A 24,815-nucleotide genomic window follows, 5' to 3' on the forward strand; every position below is an offset into this window, starting at 1 on the left:
CTCTAGATAAGAGACTGGATCCCAGAAACGCATGCTCAAGACCTTATGAACAAATGCAGATTTCCTCTGACACACAGTTGTTAAATATCAGTTCAGCACAAGGCAGCCTCATGCGGAATGGTATAAAGAGGAAGAGAAAAATAATGAACAGGACAATGGATAAATAGATCACCGTGGCCGCTTTTGCAGTGATCGCTGTCCAATCAGAACATACGTTCCACACGGAGCCATCATGGTGTGTGGTCCCATGGTAAGAGGGCAAAAGGGAAGCAGAAATGATATTTGATTTCAGTTGTGAGAAATTTCGCTTCTACCAGGAGTGCTGTTCTGTCTAAGAAAGCTTTATTACGGAGGTGGAATTTGCGATGAATGAGCAGAAACAAACCTGCCAAGCAGAGGGAAGGGAAGAAGAAAGACAAACTGTGGTGGGAAGAGAGCGAGTCGCAAGAAGCTCATAGACCGAACACGAGAAAGTCGCTTCATGTCATTTCCATCACTGATTTCCATCTGCCAGTGTCGCTGTGATCTTCACACACGTTTTCCTTGCTCTTGGTTGGGTGGCTGATAGACCATCCCGGTTAATTATTGGAAGATTTGCCGTTGGTCTCTGGAAGAGCTGTGTTCGGTCCTGCATCTTCTCTGAGTTCATTTTCTGACCAGACTTTCCCTCTCTCGTTTCTCCCTCCACTTTAGGAAGATTGTAACGGCATATTCAGAATCAATGTCAGCGTGTCCAAGAATTTAAATTTAAAATTAAAACCCGGAGAGAAAAAGCCTGGATTTTGGGTGCCCCGTGTATGGTAAGCAAATGTCCGTCTCAGAAAAGACAGCCTGGAAAATGTCCACGTTATCAAGAAACAGTTGTAAATCACAGTCACGTGGCGTGAAACAAAAAGAGAGTATGTGAAGGAATATTAAATTATTTTAAGTAATATAAATCCAAAAATCAAAGCACAAAATGACCAAAACCCCATGCCATCGAGTCAGCGACCCCATAGGATGGAGAGGAGCTCCCTCCCGCAGGCTCCCCAGGCTGTCAATCTTTACAGACGTGGACTGCCATGTTGTGCCCCCATGGAGAGGCTGCTGGGTTTGAACCATTGATCTTCAGGTTGCAACTGATTACTTACCCACGACACCACTGAATTCCCATGTGATGCAAAAGTTAGTAAGAGGACGAGTGGCATATTATGGTCCAAGTTGGGACCTGAAGTCAAGGATGCATTCAGTATTTTTCTCGTTCTTTCAAGGCAGAGTCAAATGGCCTTCAAAGTTTTTACAACTTTACAAAAGAAAGGGAGGGGGTTTGCTCAAATTCAAACTAAATTAGTCCTGATGAAAATGTTTCTAATTGTAGGAAAGGAACTGATGTCTTCATCAGAGTTGTAGGGAGCACCGCATCATAAAGTGATTGGAAATCCACTTACGCTGATTTGTACTAGAGACCAGCAAGGGCGAATGATTTATTGTGACAGTTGACTACTTCAAATTCGTTGTTTACTGAAACCAGCGTTCCAAAGGGTCTTTCTCAAAGCTAGACACACTTGTACCTGCAGTCTCATCTCGTTTACTAATAATGATCATGACTAGGATCTCCGGATCATCTGCACCGATGAGCAGTGTGTGCAGCAAGTTCATGGGATCGCTCCCTCTCTTTCTTAATCTTGGCTCTCTCTAGTTTTTCTTTTCAAATATTTTCTCCTATTTCTTCCATCTCATTGTTCTAACCTCTTACAACAATGAATGAGCAAAGCCCAAGGACAACCCTGATTTTACACAAGTAATATTCTCTTCCGAACATCATAATAGTCTTTAAAGGAAATAACATTTCACTCGGTTGTACTCTAGCACTCATCACCTTGCTTTGGTATGAAAGAAACATCTCATTGTAAAACACATTTTTAATATGTACAGAGTTTATGTTGACTTTCAGTTTTAAAAAATACCTAAAATCTATTTTACAAAAAGGTTAGATTTATTTGTCTGGCTTGAATTGGGGAAGACAGTAATCCGATCCATGGTGTATCCTCAGTTCAGTGCCAACTAGAAAAATAATTCCATTTACATGAAAATAAAAAAATAAGGAAGCATAGAAAGGTTGTTCTTGTGGGAAGAAAGTTCATAATAGTACCATGAATGTTTTATTTGTATTGCAACACTAAGAGATTTCCCCCGCTGTTTGGGAATTTTGGCTTAAGACTTAAAGTCGAGGACACTAGGGGATAATGCATCTTTATATGCTAAAAAGGACAATTAAACCCATTCCAAAATATATCGTTTAAGGTTACCCATCTCGATCCTCCATTTCCAGTTCACGTAAAAGGGAAGTACATTCAGCTATACGTTGCTGACACAAATGAATTCATAGGACAATCCTGTAGCATTTCCCCTTCCTTCCCAGTGGAGAAAGGTTGGTGGCACTTCTCTGACCACACCAGACAACCTTTAGAGAGTGGCAGGCCAGTGGGCAAGCTGATCTTCACCACCTGGCAAGGCAGGGCTATTTGGTGTACTTTGAGGGCCAGGTGATTATTAGGTCCCTGATGTGAACTGTCTTGGTGGTACCCTGCTGCAAAGGGCTACCTCCGGGAAAGGGGGTCATTTTTGATGTCAGCTGCTGCAGAGTCAGCTCCGACTCGTGATGGGCCCCATACATCGGGCTGCAATGCCAGCCAGTCCTGCACCATCTTCATCTGCACGGTCAGTGGTATTTTTGACCCTTGTGTGACCTTACGGTCGTCATCTCACTAATGGTTTCTCACCTCCTTGAAAAAGCCTGTGCTGAGTGGGTTTCCAGAAAGGGGAGCTGAGAGTTTCACACGGTTCACATGCTGCGAAGGAACACTCAGTGCACTCTAGGAAAGAGCAACCTTGCTGAGCGCACCAGTGACTGGCTTCCACTCGTGTAGGATGTATCAGCAGCCCCAAGTATACCTCATATCCAACACGCGAGATCAGACGGTGGCCTGAAGAGAGAGAACCCCATATTCCTTCCTTTTGGTAGGGGGTCAGGCTTGAGCCCCTGGGATCACTCTACTGATTATAAGGACTCCCCCCAACAAAAAAATTTTAATTTTATATGAACTGGCTATTTTAGAATTGGACTACATGTATAACTGAAAATGAGCAAAAGGGTTTAGGACTTCACCAAGATGTCAGAAAGGATAATAGAAAGCATCCATGGACACTGTGGGAAGAAAACTAAACCTGCTTCCAGGGAGGCCCGTGTTATGCAACCTATTCTGGAAAACCACCAATATGTTTTTGAAATCACTATTCATGGAAACGTAGTGTTATGTGTAAGGAATGCGAGTTCTAAAACATTTGTAACTTAGAAGGGAATTGCAGCGAAGTCCTTGGCCATCATTGCAGTGCATTTCCATTTGTTCAAGATACTGTGACTTGGGTTAGTGATGGTGAAATCAAAGTCCTCCATCAGCTAAAGGCTAACTTTACCGTGATATATTTTATGCTTTTTTTTTCTTTTTCAGTCAGCTTTTCAAGACTTATAAATCAAAGATTTTGTTATTTCAAATTGGCAAATAAGACCTTACGGTTAACAAAATAATATATCTGGGAATTTTCCTAGAGGAATGCTTGATAATTATAATTAGGACATAAGTATGCATTATCTAACTGAGTACATAGGTTGGATTCTATATGTTCTCTTAAGGCGAATTTATTTATTTCCTTCTAAATAAAAAACTCAGATTTCACGAGAAAATAATTACCTCAGTTCAAAGGATTAAATACATCACTTAAATATAAATGTTGTGTTTGGGTTTAAATATAAGTCTGGATTATAGGAAAGTAGCATGCATGAGAGAAAACAACAAAGGATTCAGTTTTGCAATAAATATTGAGTGCTTACTGTATGTCAGATATTCTATTTGACACTACCATACAACCATGAACAAGCCATCCTCCCTGCCCCATAGAAGCTTGAACTCTAGTGAACAACAAATGGAAAAATGCTTAAAACTATTGCATATGACGTGCTAAGGACTTTAATGCTAACATGGCTAAATCCTTAAGCATGCCTCCAACTCACCTGAGACTCACCACTAGGTGATTTTAAGTCCTTCTGAGATACATTGTAGGGCGAAGGATATAAAACTTGTGTAGGGACTCAGGTTCACAGTGTGTATCCTAACAGACCGTGGAGAGTCTTGAGAAGAATAGGAGCTACAGAATACTTCATTGGACACACGTGGAACTTGTACGTGGATCAAGAGACAGATGTGCAAACAGAATAAGGGAATATTACAAGGTTTAAAATGAGGAAAGGTGTGTGGCTGGGTTGTGTTCTCTCACCGTACTTATTCAGTCTGTAATTAGAGAAGCTGGCTTCTATGAAGAACACAGCGCTCGAAGGGGAGGAAGACTGAGAGACTTACACACAGGCTCTGGAGCTATGAAGGAAGCTTAAACCTTTCCATCTCATATGACTAAAGCTGAAAAAAATTCATTCAAATGTGCCAGATATTCTTCCAACTCCATAATTCTATGGGCCTACATTTTCTTTTCCCTGGGTTAGCCTAAAAGTCTGTTTTTAACATATCTATCTTCTAAAGGATGTGGAACATGAAAGTAGTTTGGGTTGCTGCGAATTCAGATTGAAATGCACTTTTCCATAAAGAAAGTGTGCGAGTAAGAAAGTTCTACATCAGATCTGAGAGCTGCATCACATAATAAAAAAAAATCTTATTCAAGAAAATCTATATAATCCTTATACTTCTGTCTACTATTAATGTAATTCAACCACCCCCTCAAAAAGTAATCTTAGAAAAATCCTATAGAATGTACTTATACTTTCATACATAAATTCTATAGGAAACTCAGAATGTAAATTTGTGAGTGGATACTCAGCACTATATAGAAAGCATTTCCACCAATAAGCTTTTAATCCTTAAGGGTAAGTCAGCTCCAGTTTTGTTGTTTGTTTGTTTTATTAGACCTCATCTAGTTAGTATCAGGGGTATTGGTTCAAGCTCAAATAACAGAGCTTGAACCTACTCATAGGCACCACGGGAGAAAGGTCTGACCATTTGCTTCTGAAAGTCACATCCATGAAGAGCATGCAACGTGCAGGCCCCGTCGCACTCATGGGTGCTGTGCGTCTAAATCAGCCTGCTAGGAATGGGTTTTATTTTTTTGTTTTGGATTATGTGGTGTAAGAATTCAAAAAGTTATCATGGTAGATCTCTTGAATGTTTTTCTGGTATTAAAAAAAAGTAGTAGGAAAAAACTGAACCCAATTCTCCTTCAAACGTGGTAGATTTTGACAAATGAGTTTGCAAAAGAAAGTATGAAACAGAAGGTCTACAGGTTTCAGGAGGCCTACTCTATACAGTAGTCCTCAATGTTGTGATGATGGCCCATTGATACTCTAGGGTGGGCTAGATGTTGTGATGATGGCCCATTGATACTCTACGGTGGGCTAGATGTCGTGATGATGGCCCATTGATACTCCAGGGTGGGCTAGATGTCGTGATGATGGCCCATTGATACTCTAGGGTGGGCTAGATGTCGTGATGATGACCCATTGATACTCCAGGGTGGGCTAGATGTCGTGATGATGGCCCATTGATACTCCAGGGTGGGCTAGATGTCGTGATGATGGCCCATTGATACTCCAGGGTGGGCTAGATGTCGTGATGACGACCCATTGATACTCCAGGGTGGGCTAGATGTCGTGATGACGGCCCATTGATACTCCAGGGTGGGCTAGATGTCGTGATGATGGCCCATTGATACTCCAGGGTGGGCTAGATGTCGTGATGATGGCCCATTGATACTCCAGGGTGGGCTAGATGTCGTGATGATGGCCCATTGATACTCCAGGGTGGGCTAGATGTCGTGATGATGGCCCATTGATACTCCAGGGTGGGCTAGATGTCGTGATGATGGCCCATTGATACTCCAGGGTGGGCTAGATGTCGTGATGATGGCCCATTGATACTCCAGGGTGGGCTAGATGTCGTGATGATGGCCCATTGATACTCCAGGGTGGGCTAGATGTCGTGATGATGGCCCATTGATACTCCAGGGTGGGCTAGATGTCGTGATGATGGCCAATTGATACTCTAGGGTGGGCTAGATGTAGTGATGATGACCCATTGATACTCCAGGGTGGGCTAGATGTCGTGATGATGGCCCATTGATACTCCAGGGTGGGCTAGATGTCGTGATGATGGCCCATTGATACTCCAGGGTGGGCTAGATGTAGTGATGATGGCCCATTGATACTCCAGGGTGGGCTAGATGTCGTGATGATGGCCCATTGATACTCCAGGGTGGGCTGAACCCGACATTTCACAGCATCGCCTCTAGAAAGAGAAGGAAGAGCCTCTGGAAAGCTGCGATTAACCAAGTAGCTGTGAAAGGAGATGCAATCGATTTGAAAGGATCACTTTGATAAGGGCCAAGAAAACAAATGTAACAATGTGTCAGAAAACAAGAAAGAGGATATTCCCAATGCCAGTCCCCCACCACAAAATTGATTGTAGATCCAAGGAAAATTAAAATTCATGACTAATATTTTAAAAATACTACACATCTGTAATATTGTCCTCTATTGACCTAGTTGTAAGGATGTGTTTTTTTCATATAACATTGAGTTGTAATCCATACAAAAAGTTGTAGCCTTTGATCTTCATCAGTAAATACTTCAAGTCTTCTTCACCTTTGATAGGCAAGGCTGCGCTACCTGCATGGTGGAGATTGGTGGCGAGCCTTCCTGCACTCGTGAGCCGGCATTACTCTTTTCTCACAGAGTCCAGCTTCGCAGATTACTTCCTCAGCATACAGACTGAATAGGCACAGGGAAACGGTAGACCTTGGCATACCTCTTTCCTGGTTTTAAACCACGCGGTGTTCTCTTGTTCCGTTCTAACAACTGCCTCGAGCTCTTGTGCAGCTAGCTCCTCTCCTGTGCAATGGAGTGCTCTGGAATTCTCATTCTTCACAATATTACCCCCGATTGATTCTCACCCACACTGCCTTCGCATGGTCAATGAAACACAAGTAAATAGCTTTCCAGTCTTCTTGGTTTTCAGCCAAGGTCCATCTGATGTCCGTAGTGACAGGTCCTTTTCTACATCCATCTTAAACTGCTGCAGCTCCTTGGCAATCTACTGCTCCAGCTCTCCATTAATTATCTTCTGGGAAGGTCACTTGCATGTGCTAACAATGCTGATAAAAGTCCATTTGTGCTCATTCACGATTAGTCTATCGATCTTATTCCATATCAGTTTCAACAATGTCCAATGGAGTCCTACTTTGTTCATTGCAGAGTCCAATTAGTAATGGGTCTTTGCAACGTTTCCTCCTCATTGCAAGCCATGCCCCGTTAGCAGATGAAGGGCTTGAATGCTTTGCTCTATCCATGTCCTGAAGGTACGCTCTACTCGAAGGCAGCTCTTCCCTAAGCGTATTTAGAGTGATTTCCAACCTGTTAATCACCTCTTCTGGAAGTTTTCACTGGCCAGCCCCTCAGAAGTAAACTGGCTTTGCCCTTTTCCTAGCCTGTCTCAGTCTTGAAGAACAACTGGAAACTAACCACAGTAGGTGCTCCTATCCCGGTGGCATAGCTCCCAATGTCACAGTAATACAAAACTGCCACCATATGACAAACCAACAGACACATGGTAGAAACAAATAGCAGTGGGGTCAAAGGCCTAGAATCAGGAATCCACTGTAGGGGTAGGTAGACTTTGAAGTGGAAGTTGTAAAAAGCATCTACGGAAAGCCCTCTGCACTAAGGAGATAAAAAGACGTCTGGAAGCACAGACGCTGCACACAGTCCTTTGTGCCACTCCGTAACCTCCAAATGCATCACAGTTTGCAGCACAGTGACCCTACTGACAGTACAGGACATAAGGAAAGTGACCATATTCGACTCCTCTATTTTTCACCCCAACATCAAATCCAATTGTGTGACGTCCATTCTGATGCGTGGGGACCTCGTGCGGGCTGCAGTAGCTGGCTCTGTAGGGGGGTCATTGGCCAGTTCTCCCTGGAGAGGAGCCCCAGCAGTAGGCACGAATGACTACCAGTGATTCAGAGCTACTTGGTCATCCCACAGGAGAAAGAGCTGGGTATTTGCTTCCATGTAGTCAAGAAACCCCTATGAGGCAGTACTAGTCTGGGCCACCAGGCATCAGAAATCAACTCAGGGACATGTAGCCGTTGCAACCATCTTGATGGAAACTGCTCAGCAGGCCTTGTGCTCTGCAGCTTCACAGGGTTAGTAACGGAAGGGCCATCAATGAACACAGCTCTCCTCCCCCGAGCAACACACTACCATGGGGACAATTCCAAATCCCAGTGACCCTGTAGGACAAAGTAGCATGCCCTCTAGCATCTCCAACACGGTAAACCGTTACCAAAGCCTCATTGTTTGCCCGCAGAGTAGCTCCTGGGGTCGAACTGTCAACCTTTCAGTGTAGCAGCCCAATGCTTAACCCAGTGTAACCTCTGAGCCATCCAGAAAACTCTCAATTTTTGCACTAACCCAAAGAACTCTAATTTAAGCATTTGGAAAGGTTTTTTATTTATCAAATCCTTCAAAATTCACAATATTTTCATTAGTAATACTACCTTCATTAGTGAAATTCATCTTCAATGTCCAGTGTTTCCTTATGACATCCCTTTCCCATTTCAAGTGAGCTGCGTGTATGTCCCATACACGGGGTGACCAGGACTAGCCGGAAATGTCAGTGAACCTCTGGAGTTTTCGAGGTCCCATGTTTGCTTGCAAGTTAGAGCAAGGGTCATTTAGCTTGGGGGGGGGGGTGTTTATGTCGAACATTCCACCATTACCTAATCAATATAGTAAGTTATAACAAATTAGCACACGGTTAGTACCAAACACATGAAAGCCAAGAGAGTCCGACCTCCCAAGGACCAAATATACCCCGTATATTTCCACACTGGAAAGAGCGACAGATATTTGCCTTCTGGTGTTTCTCATCAGAATTTCACAGAACATTCCTCTTTCTGAATTGCAGGGCCAACCCTCGGAACTTCAATTTTGACAACGTGGGCAATGCCATGCTGGCGTTGTTTGAAGTGCTCTCCCTGAAAGGCTGGGTGGAAGTGAGGGATGTTATCATTCATCGTGTGGGGCCGGTAAGCACGCACAGCATGCTTTGAACACGCCAAGAGCCGTTTCCTTCGCTTTGATGAGTAACCGTAGTTCTCATTTATGCAGATCCACGGGATCTATATTCACGTTTTTGTGTTCCTCGGTTGCATGATTGGACTGACCCTTTTCGTTGGGGTAGTTATCGCGAATTTCAATGAGAACAAGGTAAGAAATCTAGGCTCACACAGGGTGTATATATATATATATATATATATATATATATATATATATATATATATATATATATTTCTAACTACTTCCTTTGAGGGTTTGGGTTTCTTTTTCCAAGACACCCTCCCCTCCCCCCATGAAGTCACATTAAACCATAATGTGACTGTTGTAGCTCCTCACTGTCACTTCTTTGCAAGCTTCCTCACTGCCACCTTTCAGGCACATTACTTTAGAGTACAAGTCTCTCGCTAAATATCCCCTTTTGGGTAACCGCGTCATTAATTCGCTGACAACTGAAAAGGATAGCTCCTATTGTCCAGATGGAAAGGATGTTCAGCAGGTTAAGGATGTTCAGCAGGTTATTAAAACACAATACCTGAAAAGGAACCACTGTTTGCAGGTATGATTCTTTTCACAAAATGTAAAGCATATGTCTCTATGGGACTTCCATAGATGAGCGCAACATTTTGATTGGAGGGAGGGCGGGCTGTCGAAATTTTCGGATTCTTTTTTTTTTTTTTTTTAGCAGGACGTAAAGAAGCTCTTTCTAGTTTCAGATGATCTTTACATACTTTGTGTCCGCAGGGAACATGCTGAGTTCAAACGATTCTATATTATCAGTACAAAGGTTCACAGATGGGAAAATAGCAAGTGTCCTTTCCTCTCCAAAGCACACCTGGGAGAGGGATTAGCCTTCTTCCTGGGGACACAAAGATGTGCATGTCCTCTGGTGGGGGAGGGTCGGGATTTGGAGCCATCCTCATGGAAACGCATGCCATTTTGGAGCACCTTCCATGTGTGTTAAGATCGGACCTATACTTACATGCATTCTCCCAACGCTGAAGAAAAGAAGACTTGACACAAGGTCACATGACTTGCCTGACATGCATCAGGGAGACCAAGAGTCAGATGCCGCCGGGCTTGTTACCGCAGGCTCAGTGATTCATCAAATGCAAGAATATAAAAATATCGGCCATCTTTTGCTGCCTTGAATAATAGTGTGATTTGCCTACAAAGCCGCGTGCTGTTAGATGTTATTCATGGCTGGGACTGATTTGCACGCATTCACATCAGAGCTCTGTGGTTCGTGTAGCTGCGCATGGGACTGTGTCATTCACTGTCCCCAGGCTCAGTGCGTGTGGTAGCACTTACTCACGGCTAGAGCTGCCCCGTTTGATGTGTGCCTAATGAGGATGTCATTTCATCTGGGTGTTCAAAGGGTGTGATTTGAAAACCCCTCCTTTGGGCCCCAACACCACTGCAACCCACAGAAATAGAATTTTAGAGTTACAGAGAAAGACAGCGATCATGGAGCCCAGCCCCCCTATTTCACTCCCAAGCACATCCATACACCGAGTTGCTCTAAACTCCACAGTGTGTTCAATTTAAAGCTGAGAGGAAAGAAGAAAATGGATCTTTTTAGATGTCTTTGAGCCATGCTATGGCACAGACTCTGGGAATTCCAGAATGTGGACAAAAGTTAATCGGTCAATTAACAGGTGAGGTAGAACACTGTTTGCCCAGGAAACCACAGGGGGCGTGCTGAGCAGGGTACCTGCCTCCAAGGGACATAGGTTCTATGGCAGCTCACAATTCAGCAATAAAGTGGGCAATAAATACCTCGAAACAAATGCATAATTCATGACATCTCTTGAACTGAGGGAAATGGCTGAAGTAAGCCAAATCGTCAGGGAGGGCCTGCTTACAGTACTCTCCTACTTTGGTCGTGAAGCAGGAAAGAAATTCTTTCCCACGAGGCAGGGGCACACACAAGTTTATAACTTCACATATGCTCCATAAAGCAAGAGGAGCATTAGAAGTCCAATTACCAAGCACTATATAGTTTGATTATTGTTCCTTTGAAGTACAAAATTTGAACTATATGAATCTTTTAGAAAAGATTGTTTTCTTCACATTTCTAGAAACAACTCAATAAAACCATTTGTTCATCCCCATTCACTTAACAGAGACCCTGTTAATACACAGGACTGCTAACCGAAAGGTCGGCAGCTCCATTCGACTTGCAGACCCCTGAGAAGATATGTCTAGAGATGTAGCTCTGTGGAATCTGCTGTTGGCTGCTGTAGGCTGCACGACTGTACTTGGACACACCTGAGTCACCTTGAGTTCAGTTAGCTCGATGGCAACAAGTGGGTAGTATTTCTCCTACAAAATGTTTGTGAGCACCTCCTAGGTGCCAAACACAGCTCTTGGTGCTGAGGACATAATTGCCCCACGGAGACCACACTTTAGTGGCCGTGTTGGCATTGTTCGGTATGGTAGAGGCAGTGCTGACTCATACTGAGCCTGTGTGACACAGTAGAACTGCCCCATGCCGTTTTCCCAGCTGTGACCATTTTAACCACAGTTTTATTAGCAGGTCATTCACAAACTATAGAATTCGATAGTTCAACCATATTAAGAGGAGTCCTACAATGACCGCACAACCCACTGAAGGACATTTTCTTCATTCCTGTACTCATGGTTATTAGCTTCACATCCTCCTCCCCTGCCTTCTTTGCCATAGCCCCAAGGGACACGTAACCCAGTTACCGTCTCTAGATTTATAGATTGCTGCCATCTTTACAGAGGCGTATCTCCAGTTTTCTCCCAAGAAGCCAACTCTCCATTTCCAGTAAAGCACTTGCCTGTGTCATGCCCAACACTATAGAAGTTGATTTCCAAATTTATAGGGCAATAGAGATATGTAGAAATATTTAAAATAACAAACTTGGCCGTAGTGCTCCACAGATGAAGATGACCCATAAGAGGAAGAATAGGCCCTGGTTTCTTTGGGAGTAAGAATGTCTTCCTTGGAAAATGGAACACTTTTTTAAAAGTTGAAAGTCTATAGCCATAGTACAGTTTTTTAAAAGTTCTCTACTAAAATATCAAGGAGCCCTGGTGACCCTATCAAGTAAACATTGGACTGCAAGCCTCGAAGTTGGTAGTTCAAGCCCATCAGCTGCTCTCAGGGAGAGGTTTGTGGGTATCTACTTCTATGAAGATTTACACACTCCGAAACCCTCTGATTCGGAATTGAATCCAAAGCAGTGGGTTTGTTTTGGAGTTTTACTGTAAAACAAGGCTTTGATACATAAGCTTAATTTCACAATTAATAGCTTTTCAGAAGTTCTCAAATATGGAACAAATAATATCTCTATGTTTTTATTCTATTGTATCCTTTTATAGTTTATCTTTTCAAACTTTCTTCTCATTCTAAAATGGAAGAATAATGTTAATTTATATAGTGGCTACAGAGAAGGTGTTTGTTTCTGCTTAGAGAGGAATAGATTAGCAATATTAACATCAGAAAAAATAAAATGAACAATGTTATTACTAATAGCGTAATTAAATCATGGGATAAGTCAGAGTGATGGATCACCAGAAAATTATAAAACATCTGAACATAAAAATATATGAAGTACACATTAGTATAATTATGAAAAGTTAGCAAATCCAAAGTTACAGTGAAAAATATTCCACAAGTCAGACAGGAGAAAGGAAGAAGAAGAAATAGAAAGAAAGGAAACATGACATATGGACTCTGTAGAGACCGAACGAGAAGAGATGTGTAAAGACGCCCGCACCCAGCATTATTTCCAGAAGCAAAGTGTGGTCCGAAGGGCCATAGAACCAGCACCGATGCCACCAATCGAGAATGTACATAACACCCTCTGGTTATTGCAAAAGAGACAGGAAAAGATGCCTCACACTTTGGAAATGGTAAGAAACCATTTTTTAAAAGTTTGAGGGAAAAGGAAAAAAAATCCAGATAGAACATCGCAAATCCTTTAGATCTAAGAATGAAAGAAATCACAAGGTACAGATAAATCAGTTATGACAGGGAAATTTATAGGCTCAAACTTTAATATGTTGGAGAAAAAGAAAAGTTAAATAGGAATGTGCAAAATATTAAAATCAATAAATTATAATAAAGAACCACAAAGAAAAACCAAAGAATTAGGAGGAAGAAATAGCAAAGATGCATGTAGAAATTGAGAATGTACATAGCAAAGTAATAATTTTAAAAACCAAGTTTGATAATATTTTTTTCTTTAAAATTGAACCAATGAATAAAACTTTAGCAAAGATAAGCACATATAAAAATATGGAACCATAAAGAAGCTATAGTAATTAAAACAACATATGCCTTGTCACAGGTTTTAAAAAGGTAGAGAACAACACAGAAACCCCCAGTATATACATACAAGACAAAACCAGAATGTAATCACTCATAGTTGCTGGGGTAACTGACTGTCAAAATGAACTCCCTAAACTGAAACCCCTACCTCACAGCACATGATCCCAGATGAATTAATCACTGGACAAGAAAAGCAAAGGTCAAACTATTCTCAAACCATGGAGCATTTTGTTATGATGCTGCTCTGATTGCAATCAACATGAACCGGAATGTAAAATCCTAGAGAGACGATGTTGTAAATTATATGCAGTAACATCAACATTAACACTAAAAGACATGACAATCAAAATGAAATACAAGAAAAATAAATTTAATTCATATAGCTGACAGAGCATGACTATTGGTATGAATAAAAAAAGGTCTACAAAACAGTAAAATTAAAGATCAGAATTCACAAATGACCAAGGAATATGAATAGGTAATTCACAGAGTGAGATAAGGAATAACCAATATGCAACATAAATGTTTTTTCTCGTTAAGTTCAAACTAAAGTAGATACCACTTCATGCATATCCAAGAAGGAAGCACAAAACCACTGCTGTCGAGTTGATAGTTACTCAGAGTGACTTGACAAGACAAGCCGGACTCCAGAGAGATGTCAAGGCTGCAATGGTCACGGATTCAGAGCACTGCATCCAGTAGGCTCCAGCCACCCATCTTTCAGGTGGTGTCTGAGCACTTAACCACGTGGGTCACAGAGCTCCTTACCCATCAAAATGGCCAGATTAAAATGGCAAGGGGCTTCTAATTCCATTACCTCTAACTCCAGTTTCTCACGAACTTTTTGAAATCTCAACCAGATACAGTCAATTATTGTCAAGGATAAAAGAAGTGGGGATACCTGGGTAGTGTTCCTGGGAAATTTGGCGGGGGTGGGGTGGGGGTGGGGTTTACAACTTGGTAACATCTGGAAACATAAATGTGCATAAATTCCAAACCCACTGCCAATGCCATCTAGTTGGCTCCAGTCCATGGTGACCGTATAGGACAAAGGAGAAGTGATTCCTGGGATTTCCTAAACCAAATCCTTCTAGGAGCAAACGGCCTCATCTGTCTCCTGTGGAGCAGCTGGTTTGACTTGCCAGGCTTGGGGCTGGCAGCCCAGTGCTTTACCCACTGTGTCACCAGGGCTCCTTCATAAATTTCTAAGGCCCATCAAGACCTCTTCCAGAGACATGTGGTGGAGCCTCTCCATGTTTACCATAAGATAGGACACGTGTTTATTGAAGCACTGATGATAGTCCATAAATCCAAAATTCATAACTGTGGTATATTGGTATACTGGACTACTAGATAAGCAGTTAAAAGGAATAAATGAGATCTAATTGTACCAAGAACATATTGTTCAATGGCAATAAAAAGTAAACCACACACGTAAATTTATACTGGATAGCACTGATGTAAATCTTTTACATTCAGAATGAATGAACTCTTAGACGTTTGTACAGATGTAAGTAGTATGTGAAATGTAAGTGGGCAGGATGCCCATCAGTGGGGGCAGTTGTTAGCTCTGGGGAAGAAACAGGAGGGTGGGGTTGGGGTCACTTTAGATGTGTCTATATATTATTTCTAGAAACAAAAATCTGAAGCAAATACAAAGGGGCTTCAAAAACTCATGAGAAAATTCCAGTATCTTTCCATTCCATTTTACCACACACTTTTTGAAGACCCTCATTTGGGAAAAGCTTGGCACGTGTTAACTCTACATAAAAAATCCACAGGCATTATATTATTGTCTGCGATTCTGTAAGGATAGTTAGGCAGCTTGTAAGGGATATGGGAGTTAGAGTTTGAATCTGATTCTAAAGGCAAGGGAAGGTCTTAGAAGGTTTAGACAGCAACAGCTGATTTGATTCAAGGGTGTAACCAGGTAAAAGGGTGTAACCAGGTAATAGGTTGCAGAATAGAGAATGGACTGATGCAAGGCAAGAGAGGCAGCAAGGAGCATGTGTGTCTTCTCTAACTTCTAAAGCAGACGTACTCCAGCACAGCTGCACGTCAGCGTCACCAGAGAAACTCTGAGAATTACCCATTCCTGGAACCTCCACCAAATAGTCTGCATCTGCATTCAATCGCAGGCACAGATGTATAGAGTTTACCAGATGAGAACCACTACTCCTAAGAGTCTATTTCAGCTCTAACTGGATCTGAGTCTACTAGTCGCTTGCACCACCACCACCAACAACAACAACAACAACAATCTGGCCTCAGCAGCATCTAATTGTGGAGATGCTTAAGTCTTCCAGAAACTAGGAACCCTGCAGCACTGTCTGCAGTAGCAGCAGCAATTACAATCAAGCGGGTTCAACTCCTGGTGACGCCTGTATGCCACAGTAGGCTGTGCTCCACAGGGCTTTCAACGGCTGATTTTTCGAAGATCGCCCGGTCTTTCCTCCAAGGTGCTTTTTGGTGGGTTCAAAACTCCAAACTTGCTGTTAACAGACAGCAGGGATTCCTCTAACCTTATAGCCTGTTCCCATCACCCACCAACGAAGTGCTTTCAATTTTTTACAAATGTAGGGGCACAGATATTTTAGGTAAGCATTGGATTATTAAAGTTGAAGTTGGCAGTTCAAACCTACCAGCTATTCTTCAGGAGAAAAATGAGGCTTTAGGCTCCCATTAAAATTTCTAACATTGGAAATCCTATAGAGGGTCACTATGGGAAGAAATCAACTTGATGGCAATTAGTTTGTTTGTTTCACTTGATCTTGGTGGTGTCATTTCTCTGCAATTTTGGTATATTGTTTGGTATACTAGTATAAGATATGCTCTTTGATAATCATTTTAATGTTCTGTATTATTTAATGTTCAGAACCTAGATTATTGTCAAGGATGCTGCAGTTTGCAAACCATCATTACCTTTGAATAAATGCATGAAGGATAATAATCTTTTTCATACTGACCAATTCATAATTTTTTTTCTGTGTTCAACATTTTATTAGGCACTCTTACAGATTCCATTACAAACCATAGTTCCATTAGAGAAAGCATAATTTTACAGTTGCTGTCATCATCGTTTTTAATACCTTTTCTTTCTTCTTGAACTCTTTGATATCAGCTCCCCTTTATGTTCTCCCTCCCCCACTCTACCACCCACATGGACCCTTAATATATTATGTGTGTGTGTGTAAAATTGCCATATCTGACACCATCCAATGTACCTATTCACCTACAATTCTGTTGTTCATTTCCCTCAAGTGGGGTTATACATTCATCATTGCTACCAGTTCGCTCTTCTCCCCTCCCCCTGCCTCTCTTCCTGTGCCCTCAGGGAATTGTTACTCCCATTACTGTTTCTGAGGGTTTTATCTTTCTTGGATTTCGTACATTGAAAAATCTTTAATGTACATATGCACACACACAGGTGATTCATAATTTTAAAAGATTTTTCTAATAGAGCAAGAAAATATAGTTAAAACCAAAATGCAATGTCAATTTTCAACGCCCAACTTACCCAAGCTATTTTAAAGATGCCAGCACGCAGGGCAGCGGAGGCAGAGGATCTCTCTCATACCCACGGTCATGGGAACATAACTGGAGGGCACTTCTGCTACTTGGAATTCTAAGAAAGTAATTATGAATGTGTGAAAATCAAGTATAGTTATTGCAGCATGATTTATAAGAGCAGAAAATAAAAACAAGCTTAATCTTCATAAGCAATCAAACCCTCTTTAATCATCAGAATTGATGTTTGAGAAGATTTTAATGTTATGCATACAAAAATATTCAAGGTATTTTAAATGGGAGAGAATGTTATAAATAGTATGTACAAACATGATTTGTAATATCTATGTCTGGCAAAAGGTCAGAAAGTTAGGCACTAATATTTAGCATCTTGGTGGTGGGTTTGTGAATGACTTAGGGACTTTTGTTTTATTTTGCGTGTGTGTGTCTCAGCTCCATTTAAAATTTGCTATACAATGAACACATATTACTTTTATAGCATGATAATTTAAAATTATTACATTATGTTCTTCAAGGGTGCCCCCAAAAAATCAGGAATGTACTTCTCCCCTTGAATTTGTCAGAGTTAATGCAAAACTTCAACTTTACTGAAATTATCTTGGAAATAAATTTACACCTTTTCCGTGGTAGGGTTTTTGGGTAGGGTTTCCTGGGTAGGGTAAGTCTTTGTGAGAGTAGACAGCCTCATCTTTCTCCCATGGAGTGGCGTGGCTTTGAACCACCGACCCTGCAGTTAGCAGTCCAACACTTACCTCGCAGCACCACTCAGGCTCCTTCATAGAATGTGATAAAACTCCTGCCAGCAAATTGATTCTGCTCATCGGGTAGAACTTTCCCTCTGGGTTCCTGAGTCTATAACTCTTTATGGGAAGAGACCGCCTTCTCTTTCGCCTGAGGAGTGGATGCTGGTTTTGAACTGACCCTGCAGTGAGCAGCCAAATGCATAACCACTAGACCATCAGGGATCCTAAGATTATGTGACAGTATGTACTATGCACCCTTTAATCAAGTTCTCTCCTCCAGAGCATACACTATTTGATCACATCTGATCATTAATGTTACAAGACCCGAATGTTATGGCTCCATACCACTTTAAAATAATATTTTACCGTGGCACATATTAAAATGACTTCAAAATTATGCAAAACGCCCCTAACTAGAAGCAGCAGCAGTGACCAGCTACAATCTGACTGCAGCATTTTCTACTATGAAACGCAAGAAAACTAACCTTGCGTGACTTAATAAGGCTTCTCTCATTGAAACTTTAATTGTACAGACACGGGTTGTAGCTGTTGTTTCAGCATTTTCCTAAAGTCGAATATTATGCACCTACAAAGATATCGAGAGAAGGCTGCTGGAGCCTCTCTGAAAAAACGTACTTCTCATCCGGGAACCCCAGGCACTAGCGGGGTTCAGACTTCTGCCCATGTGGATCTGCACTCCCCCGGGTCTCGGAAGACTCTCTTTATTTGCAAACCCCACATTAGCCCAGATTGCCTGAGAGTCCTGCTTGCACTGGGCATGGCCTGGTCAAGGCCTTGAGAGGCCTTTGCCTTCTCTGTCTTGTTTGTGTAGGGGACGGCTCTGCTGACCGTGGATCAGAGGCGCTGGGAAGATCTGAAGAGCAGATTGAAGATCGCGCAGCCTCTTCATCTGCCACCTCGCCCGGGTATCAAAGCTGTTCTGATTCTCTTCATGTCGGGCACTGGGGCTCATGATTCCCCAGGAGTCTATGATTTAAATTAGGATAATAATCCTGAGACCACTAGGAGGCTGTGCATAAGTTAATACCGAAACAGGCTCCCAAGTACAGACCTCCCTATCAGGCTATTAAAACTAGCCACCCAAAAGCTGAGCTCCAGTGCTCTCAGAATGAGCCGTAATGGGGGGGGGGGGGGGGGGGAGAATGATCTTTTTAAAGAAAATATATTTGTGCTTGCCTTTAAAAACTATGAATGAAACGTAGTAAGTGCACAGAAATTGAATTTGCAATATGATCAGCTTCACGAGCTGCCGTTTCAAATATGCAGAGCGACAGCCCTTCCTGCAGAACACTTCACAATAGATTGAACGGTCGACAGGAAAAAGAATTAAAAAGAAAATGGCTTTTAAGGGGCAGGGGGTGGGGCTTCGAGAGAAGGCAAGAAAGTAACTATAACCTCTTTCCAAAATGCCCTGGCCCGGCCCTTTCTTTGACAGATAACGACGGTTTCCGAGCGAAAATGTACGACATCACCCAGCATCCGTTCTTTAAGAGGACGATTGCGCTGCTGGTTCTGGCCCAGTCTGTGTTGCTCTCGGTCAAGGTACAGTCGGCTCCTGCTGGGACTCTGGGAAGCCCGTTTGCCTTCATGGGTGCATGCAGAAGCCTGCGCCCCGCCGTGTCCATGGCGGGTCTGCGGCCCCTCCTCGGTGCCGAAATGAAAACTCGTGCAGGTGGGGAGGCAAGGGAGACGTCTGTGTGTCTGGGGGCGGCCGGCAAACCCCTCGGTGCTGCTTTCCTTGCAGTGGGACGTGGAGGACCCCGTGACCGTTCCTTTGGCGACGATGTCGGTTGTTTTCACCTTCATCTTTGTTCTGGAGGTACGCTGATGAATCCCGGCCCTGGGGGTGCTGTGCACAATTTCACGGTAAAACGGTGGTCCCCCTTTGATGGCACGTACGTTCAGCTCTGTGTCCCCTTGCCTTTGAAGCTTCCACCCCTCCCCCCACTTTTGGGTGGAACCTGAGGGCATTTTCTTTTTAAGAATGGTTTCCCGAATTTGAACAAAATGCTCACTTGCTCGCTCCCGGAGTTTCCCTGACTGCTGAAATGCTGCAGCCGATTGCTGTTCCTGGACGGGGGCTTGTCAAGTCCCGGGAGTTCGAATATTTACAGTGAGCTGCACGACTCACTGGAATTCACCAACGCAGATCACAAGCCGGTGGCTGGGGGAGTTGTCCCAGCAATGTTTAGGCTGGGCCCAGCCGGAATTATGTTCATATCTGGTTCATAGGCCATTTATTGCTTCCCAAGGCAATCTTCTTTGAAAGGCCAGCAGATTCGTATCCCGCCCGGCCGTTTCTGACAATCCATGGTTTTTCACTCAAGGAAGAAAAGTGTCCTCTTATTAGAGGTGGTCATAAAACAAGGAAGAGAGTATATAGAAAATATGGGTTTAACCTACTCAACTTGTGGGGGCGGGGAGGGAATCATATACCTTGGAAATAAAGTATTCTTTTCAGTGACTTCATCCTTAAAACCATGTATATATAACACCCCAATTTAATGCATGCCAATATCCATAATCCTTAGCCTCTATCTACTTCCCGCTTACCCAGGTGACAATGAAGATCCTAGCCATGTCACCTGCTGGTTTCTGGCAAAGCAGAAGAAACCGATACGATCTCCTGGTGACGTCACTCGGCATTGTCTGGGTGGTCCTTCACTTCGCCCTCTTGGTGAGCAAACCACTACATTTTATTTTCAGCTATTATTTCCGTTCATTTTACTCCTATCGAGTTTCTCTTGTTTACAAGCGGACGGTCAGCCTACTCTCAGGGGGGTTATTAACCTCTCTCAAGCGGAGCCTTGTTCTTAAAAGGCCCTGAGCCTCAGCCACACATGCATGCATCTATCCATGTGTACACTCCGCTCTGCTGGTCACACAGACAAGACCTGCCTGGCCCTTCACAGTCATCAAGGCAGAAAGAGCAGGACCTGAAGGGTTTTCTAATGCAACCCCTTCATTTTACCAAGAGAGAAAAGCAAGAGAGAGAAGGAAAACCAATTCAGAAATCAAGAAATCTGTCTGCATTCTCAACAGGGATTGTCAGAAGCCTCAAACGCAGGTGTTCTGAAGTGTAGCATCCATTCCACCGCAATATAGTGTAATCCACATTTCATGTGTTTCTCTTTCATCTTCCTTTGTCTAAAGCACATCACTCCTATGCCTTCAGCCTGCCGAGTCTCCATCCAGTCTGCGGTCAAGCTCAAGTTCTACCGCGGTAGGGGTTCTGGACTAAGAGTGATCTAGAGCTATTTTGTTCAATCACATTGTAATGTGGCCCATGGGTGTAATTTAAAATGTTCTAGGAACCAACTTCAAATTGTTTTCAAGGAAGCAGAGGACATGAACTTAATCATGTATTCCTAACCCACTAAGGGAAGGGAGAGAGCCCTGGTGGGAGACTGGGTTACACTTTGGGCAGCAAACCACAGAATCAGCAGTTCAATACCCCCAGCCACTCAAAGCAGGAACCACATAAAAATTCACAGCCTTGGAAACCCAAAGAAGCAGTTCTGCCCTGTCCTTTAGCATCGCTATGAGCTAGGATCTATTTGATGGTGGTGATTTGTCCGCTCCAGTAAAGAAAGACACTAGGACGCAGTCTCAGAAACCCCATAGAAGGTTGCTGTGAGTAGGAGTTTAGTTGGTGCCGGGGATTTTGTTTTAGGGGTGGGTCAAAAAGCCAAAATCTCAACTCCCTGGCATCAGGTTGATGCCGACTCATAGCAACCTTACAAGACAGCGTGGAACTGCCCCCAGTGGGTTTCTGAGACTATAACTCTTTACAAGGGTAGAAATCCTTGTCTTTTCCTCAACAAAGCCGCTGGTAGTTTTGAACTGCTGACCTTGCAGTTAGCAGCCCCACGCATCAGCAGGCCACCAGCATAGTGAACGGGCGAGAAGGAGCTCTGTTGGCACAATGGGTAAGTCCTTGGCTGCTAGCCAAAAGGTCCACGGTCTGAACCGAGCAGTCACTCGGGGAGAAGGATGAGGCAGTCTGCTTCCAGACAGACTTCCAGCCACTCTGTCATCAGCCTCAGTCAAGGGCACGCTGCTCTAGCTCTGGGGTCAGCCAAGCTCGCTCCCTTGATTTAAGTGCCTGAAGGCAAGCTGTTCCGAATGTGAGCCTTGTAGCTGAAGACCCTCAGCTTTCTTGCTCTGTGGACCTGGTTGGCTGCTCTGCATTGCCCTTTGGTACTGCTGCTTCTGTGCCCATCCCTTCCTTGCCACGTCTCGAGTGCCACAGCTCCGTGTCCCGGAACGTGGAGGTGCTATCTATGGTCAGGGATGTCAAGGCCCGAAGGATGAACTCCGCCCCTGACACTTCTTTTGTTATGGTAGAGAAATCCCCATGCCTGCTTCGGAGACAGCTTATTCTATCCTCAGTGGGATGGCAAGACTGAGTGGTTCCTAAATTGGAGTACCGAGTTTTTACAATCACAGCTAAACCTGTTAGCAGTCACTCACCGCTGGACCACATGTGCCACCAGCATCTTCCCCCACCTTCTCTTAGGCAGACCCATCATAAAAGGAGGAAGTGCCCCCAATCTGCGTGATTCTACCCAGGTGTGTGTAAGAGTTACAAAGACAATAGCCAAAAGACCCGCAGGAAGCAAATCAGGGATTACCTGCATCACAGGCGCTTACCTTCCTTCCATTGTCTTCATCAGACACAAAGACCTCGGCCCTCTCCTGACTCTTTATGGAACCCATACAAACGTAGGATTACTAACTTCATCTCCTACTGTATAATCCTGTTCTCTGCAGTCCTGCTGAGAACCAAGGGAGGTCAGGAATGTGACTTTTTTTTTTCTAGCAATAAAGATGACTTAACATTTTTGTGAATTTTTCCATGATCTCAGAAAAAAAGCAATTATTACATGTTTTCTTCTACTCATCTACTTTAATGTGAGAGGCATGCCCAACAAAGATCCATAACACATAGGGACCCAGGTACACATCAGAAAAGACATGGCTTCATATGAGACTGAAATGGCTGTGCACCTGAAGGGAGTGAGCCAGAGTCAGAGGCCGCACGCAGCTGAGAGAGCTGGCAGTCATGCCAATTCATTTCTCAAGTCCTAACTGATCAGGAGCACTGCAGACAACAAGGCACTGTGCTAGGAATGGAGAAGATGCTAAGGACCAAAAATAAAGACAGCCACTACCCCCTTGAACTTCCCAGTCTGGAAAGCTAAGTAGGCGCTTCTTGAATGATCACACAGGATGGGAATTACAGTGGAGGTGAGGGGTATAAAGGAAAGGCACAAGCTCCTATGCTAACATAGACCAGTGGATGGCTTGGTCTCTAGCTCTGCCTAATTTTGATTCGTAGCAATCCTATGGAGGAGGTAGAACTGCCCTTCTGAGTTTCCAAGGCTGTAAATCTTTACAGGAGTAAAAAGCCTCATGTTTTTCCCTTGAAGCAGCTGGTGGGTTTGAACTGTTGACCTTGTGGTTAATAGCCTAATGCAGACAACATTACGCCAGAAGAGTTCATTGGGTTTGAGGTGGCTTTGAAGAAAGGAGATTTATTGTCTCACAGTTCTAGATGCTAGGCAGGGTTATGCATTCCTTCGGAATACATGCTTCCTTGTCTCTTACTGTTCGGGTTGCCCCTGACTTCTTGGCATCCTTTGGCCTTTCATACCTTCTTATGCCTATGACTGTCTCCTTTCTCCCCTTTAAAGATACCACTTAGCAAAGATTTGGATCCACCCTAGTCTAGTGCAGCCTCATTATCATAACTGATAACAGCTTCAAAGAAACATATCCCAACACAGTCACATTCACTGGGCCAGGGGGTAAATCTCCAATATATCATTTTGGGAAACAATTAAATTCATAACAGTGGAATGTGGCTTCTTTAGAGAGATCCAGTGAGACATCTGTGAGGACGCGATGATTGACTTCAGTTGGTAGGATGAGAGGGGGAAACTGCAGGCAGCTGGTCCTGTGATGGATAAGTGTAGGAACTGGATGGATGTTGGTGTCACTGGAGTTGAGCCAAGGGGTGGGTGGGAGAAATGGAACGATTTGTTTGGGAAGTAAGTTGGTGTCCACCTTTTCAGACCTTGTGGTCTAGGTTAATGATGTTTCTCATCGTCCTGCGACTGGAATCTTTACTTCCAGGACGCCATGGTAGAAGGTGTCTACAGCGGGTGATGAATCATCATGGAAAGAAGGCACAGCAGGCCCATGTTTGTCTCTCTTCAGACAGATTACAGTCACAGTCTAATTGGGCAACTCCCAGGACATAAGTAGAGGAGTCTTCCTCGTCCCCAATGTCTGCAGAGAGGAGGACTAAGTTGCCTATTCTGCCGGCCCCTTTTGTTCTCCAAGAAGCTCTGGCCTTAGCAGGGAATTCACTCTTCTCTAAACGATGGTGAAGGGAGATGTTATCCTTGTTCACATTCAAGGATCCTCCTGTGCAAACGCGTTCATGTGCTTGTACCTCACCAAGGAGCTCACAGGACCCCCTTCCCAGGGGCCCATCTGTGTCTGTTGTCACTTCGCTCGGCAAGCCTCCTGGAGAATAATCCTGCTTTGGCATCAGCTTGATGCCAAAGTTGTTATTGCAGTTACCACCAGTGGGATCTTTGTTTCTCAGCTAAGGCGGAAGGTATCTTAGTCATGAAGCGCCCCGAGTCACCTTGTGTCAGTCCTCACATACTTGAGGAAAGAACTGGAAGCGAGACTTCTCTGAATTGGCCCGTGATCGCACGCATGGGGCTAGCTGGTCTCCACCAATGTCCGAATATCTTCAGAAAGGACGAGGCCGATGGCCGGCCATCTTTTCCCACGCCAGATGCCCCTCTCTGCCAGGATGCTTGTTTCTGTCCAGTCATTTCACTGAGTCAGGTTGCTGTGTCATCCTATGTATGCTTCCCCCGTCCTCAGAGGGGCTGCTCATGATTTCAGGTAAATTACATGTTATCATATGGAGCTCAGTAGAGCAAAACAGAACCCAAAATGTCATTTCAGATTTGATTTTCTATCTAATATTTATTCATGAGCTTTGGCAGTGACCTTTCAAACACCTTTTTAGATGCAT

The 24,815-nt window shown here is 43.5% G+C and overlaps 1 protein-coding gene across 2 annotated transcripts in view; it reads left to right on the top strand.

Moving 5' to 3' along the window:
• The window catches only part of NALCN (sodium leak channel, non-selective), a 436,823-nt gene that overhangs the window by 394,062 nt on the left and 17,946 nt on the right, over positions 1–24,815 (top strand). For both annotated transcript variants that reach the window (XM_075562611.1, XM_075562612.1), the window contains 7 exons: positions 694–800; positions 9,012–9,132; positions 9,215–9,313; positions 18,567–18,660; positions 19,191–19,297; positions 19,500–19,574; positions 20,313–20,432. In XM_075562611.1, coding sequence (XP_075418726.1) covers positions 694–800; positions 9,012–9,132; positions 9,215–9,313; positions 18,567–18,660; positions 19,191–19,297; positions 19,500–19,574; positions 20,313–20,432 — 723 coding nt within the window. The remainder of the gene's footprint in view (positions 1–693; positions 801–9,011; positions 9,133–9,214; positions 9,314–18,566; positions 18,661–19,190; positions 19,298–19,499; positions 19,575–20,312; positions 20,433–24,815) is intronic.

This window comes from Tenrec ecaudatus, chromosome 11 (genome assembly GCF_050624435.1).
Source record: "Tenrec ecaudatus isolate mTenEca1 chromosome 11, mTenEca1.hap1, whole genome shotgun sequence".
NCBI lineage: Eukaryota > Metazoa > Chordata > Mammalia > Afrosoricida > Tenrecidae > Tenrec > Tenrec ecaudatus.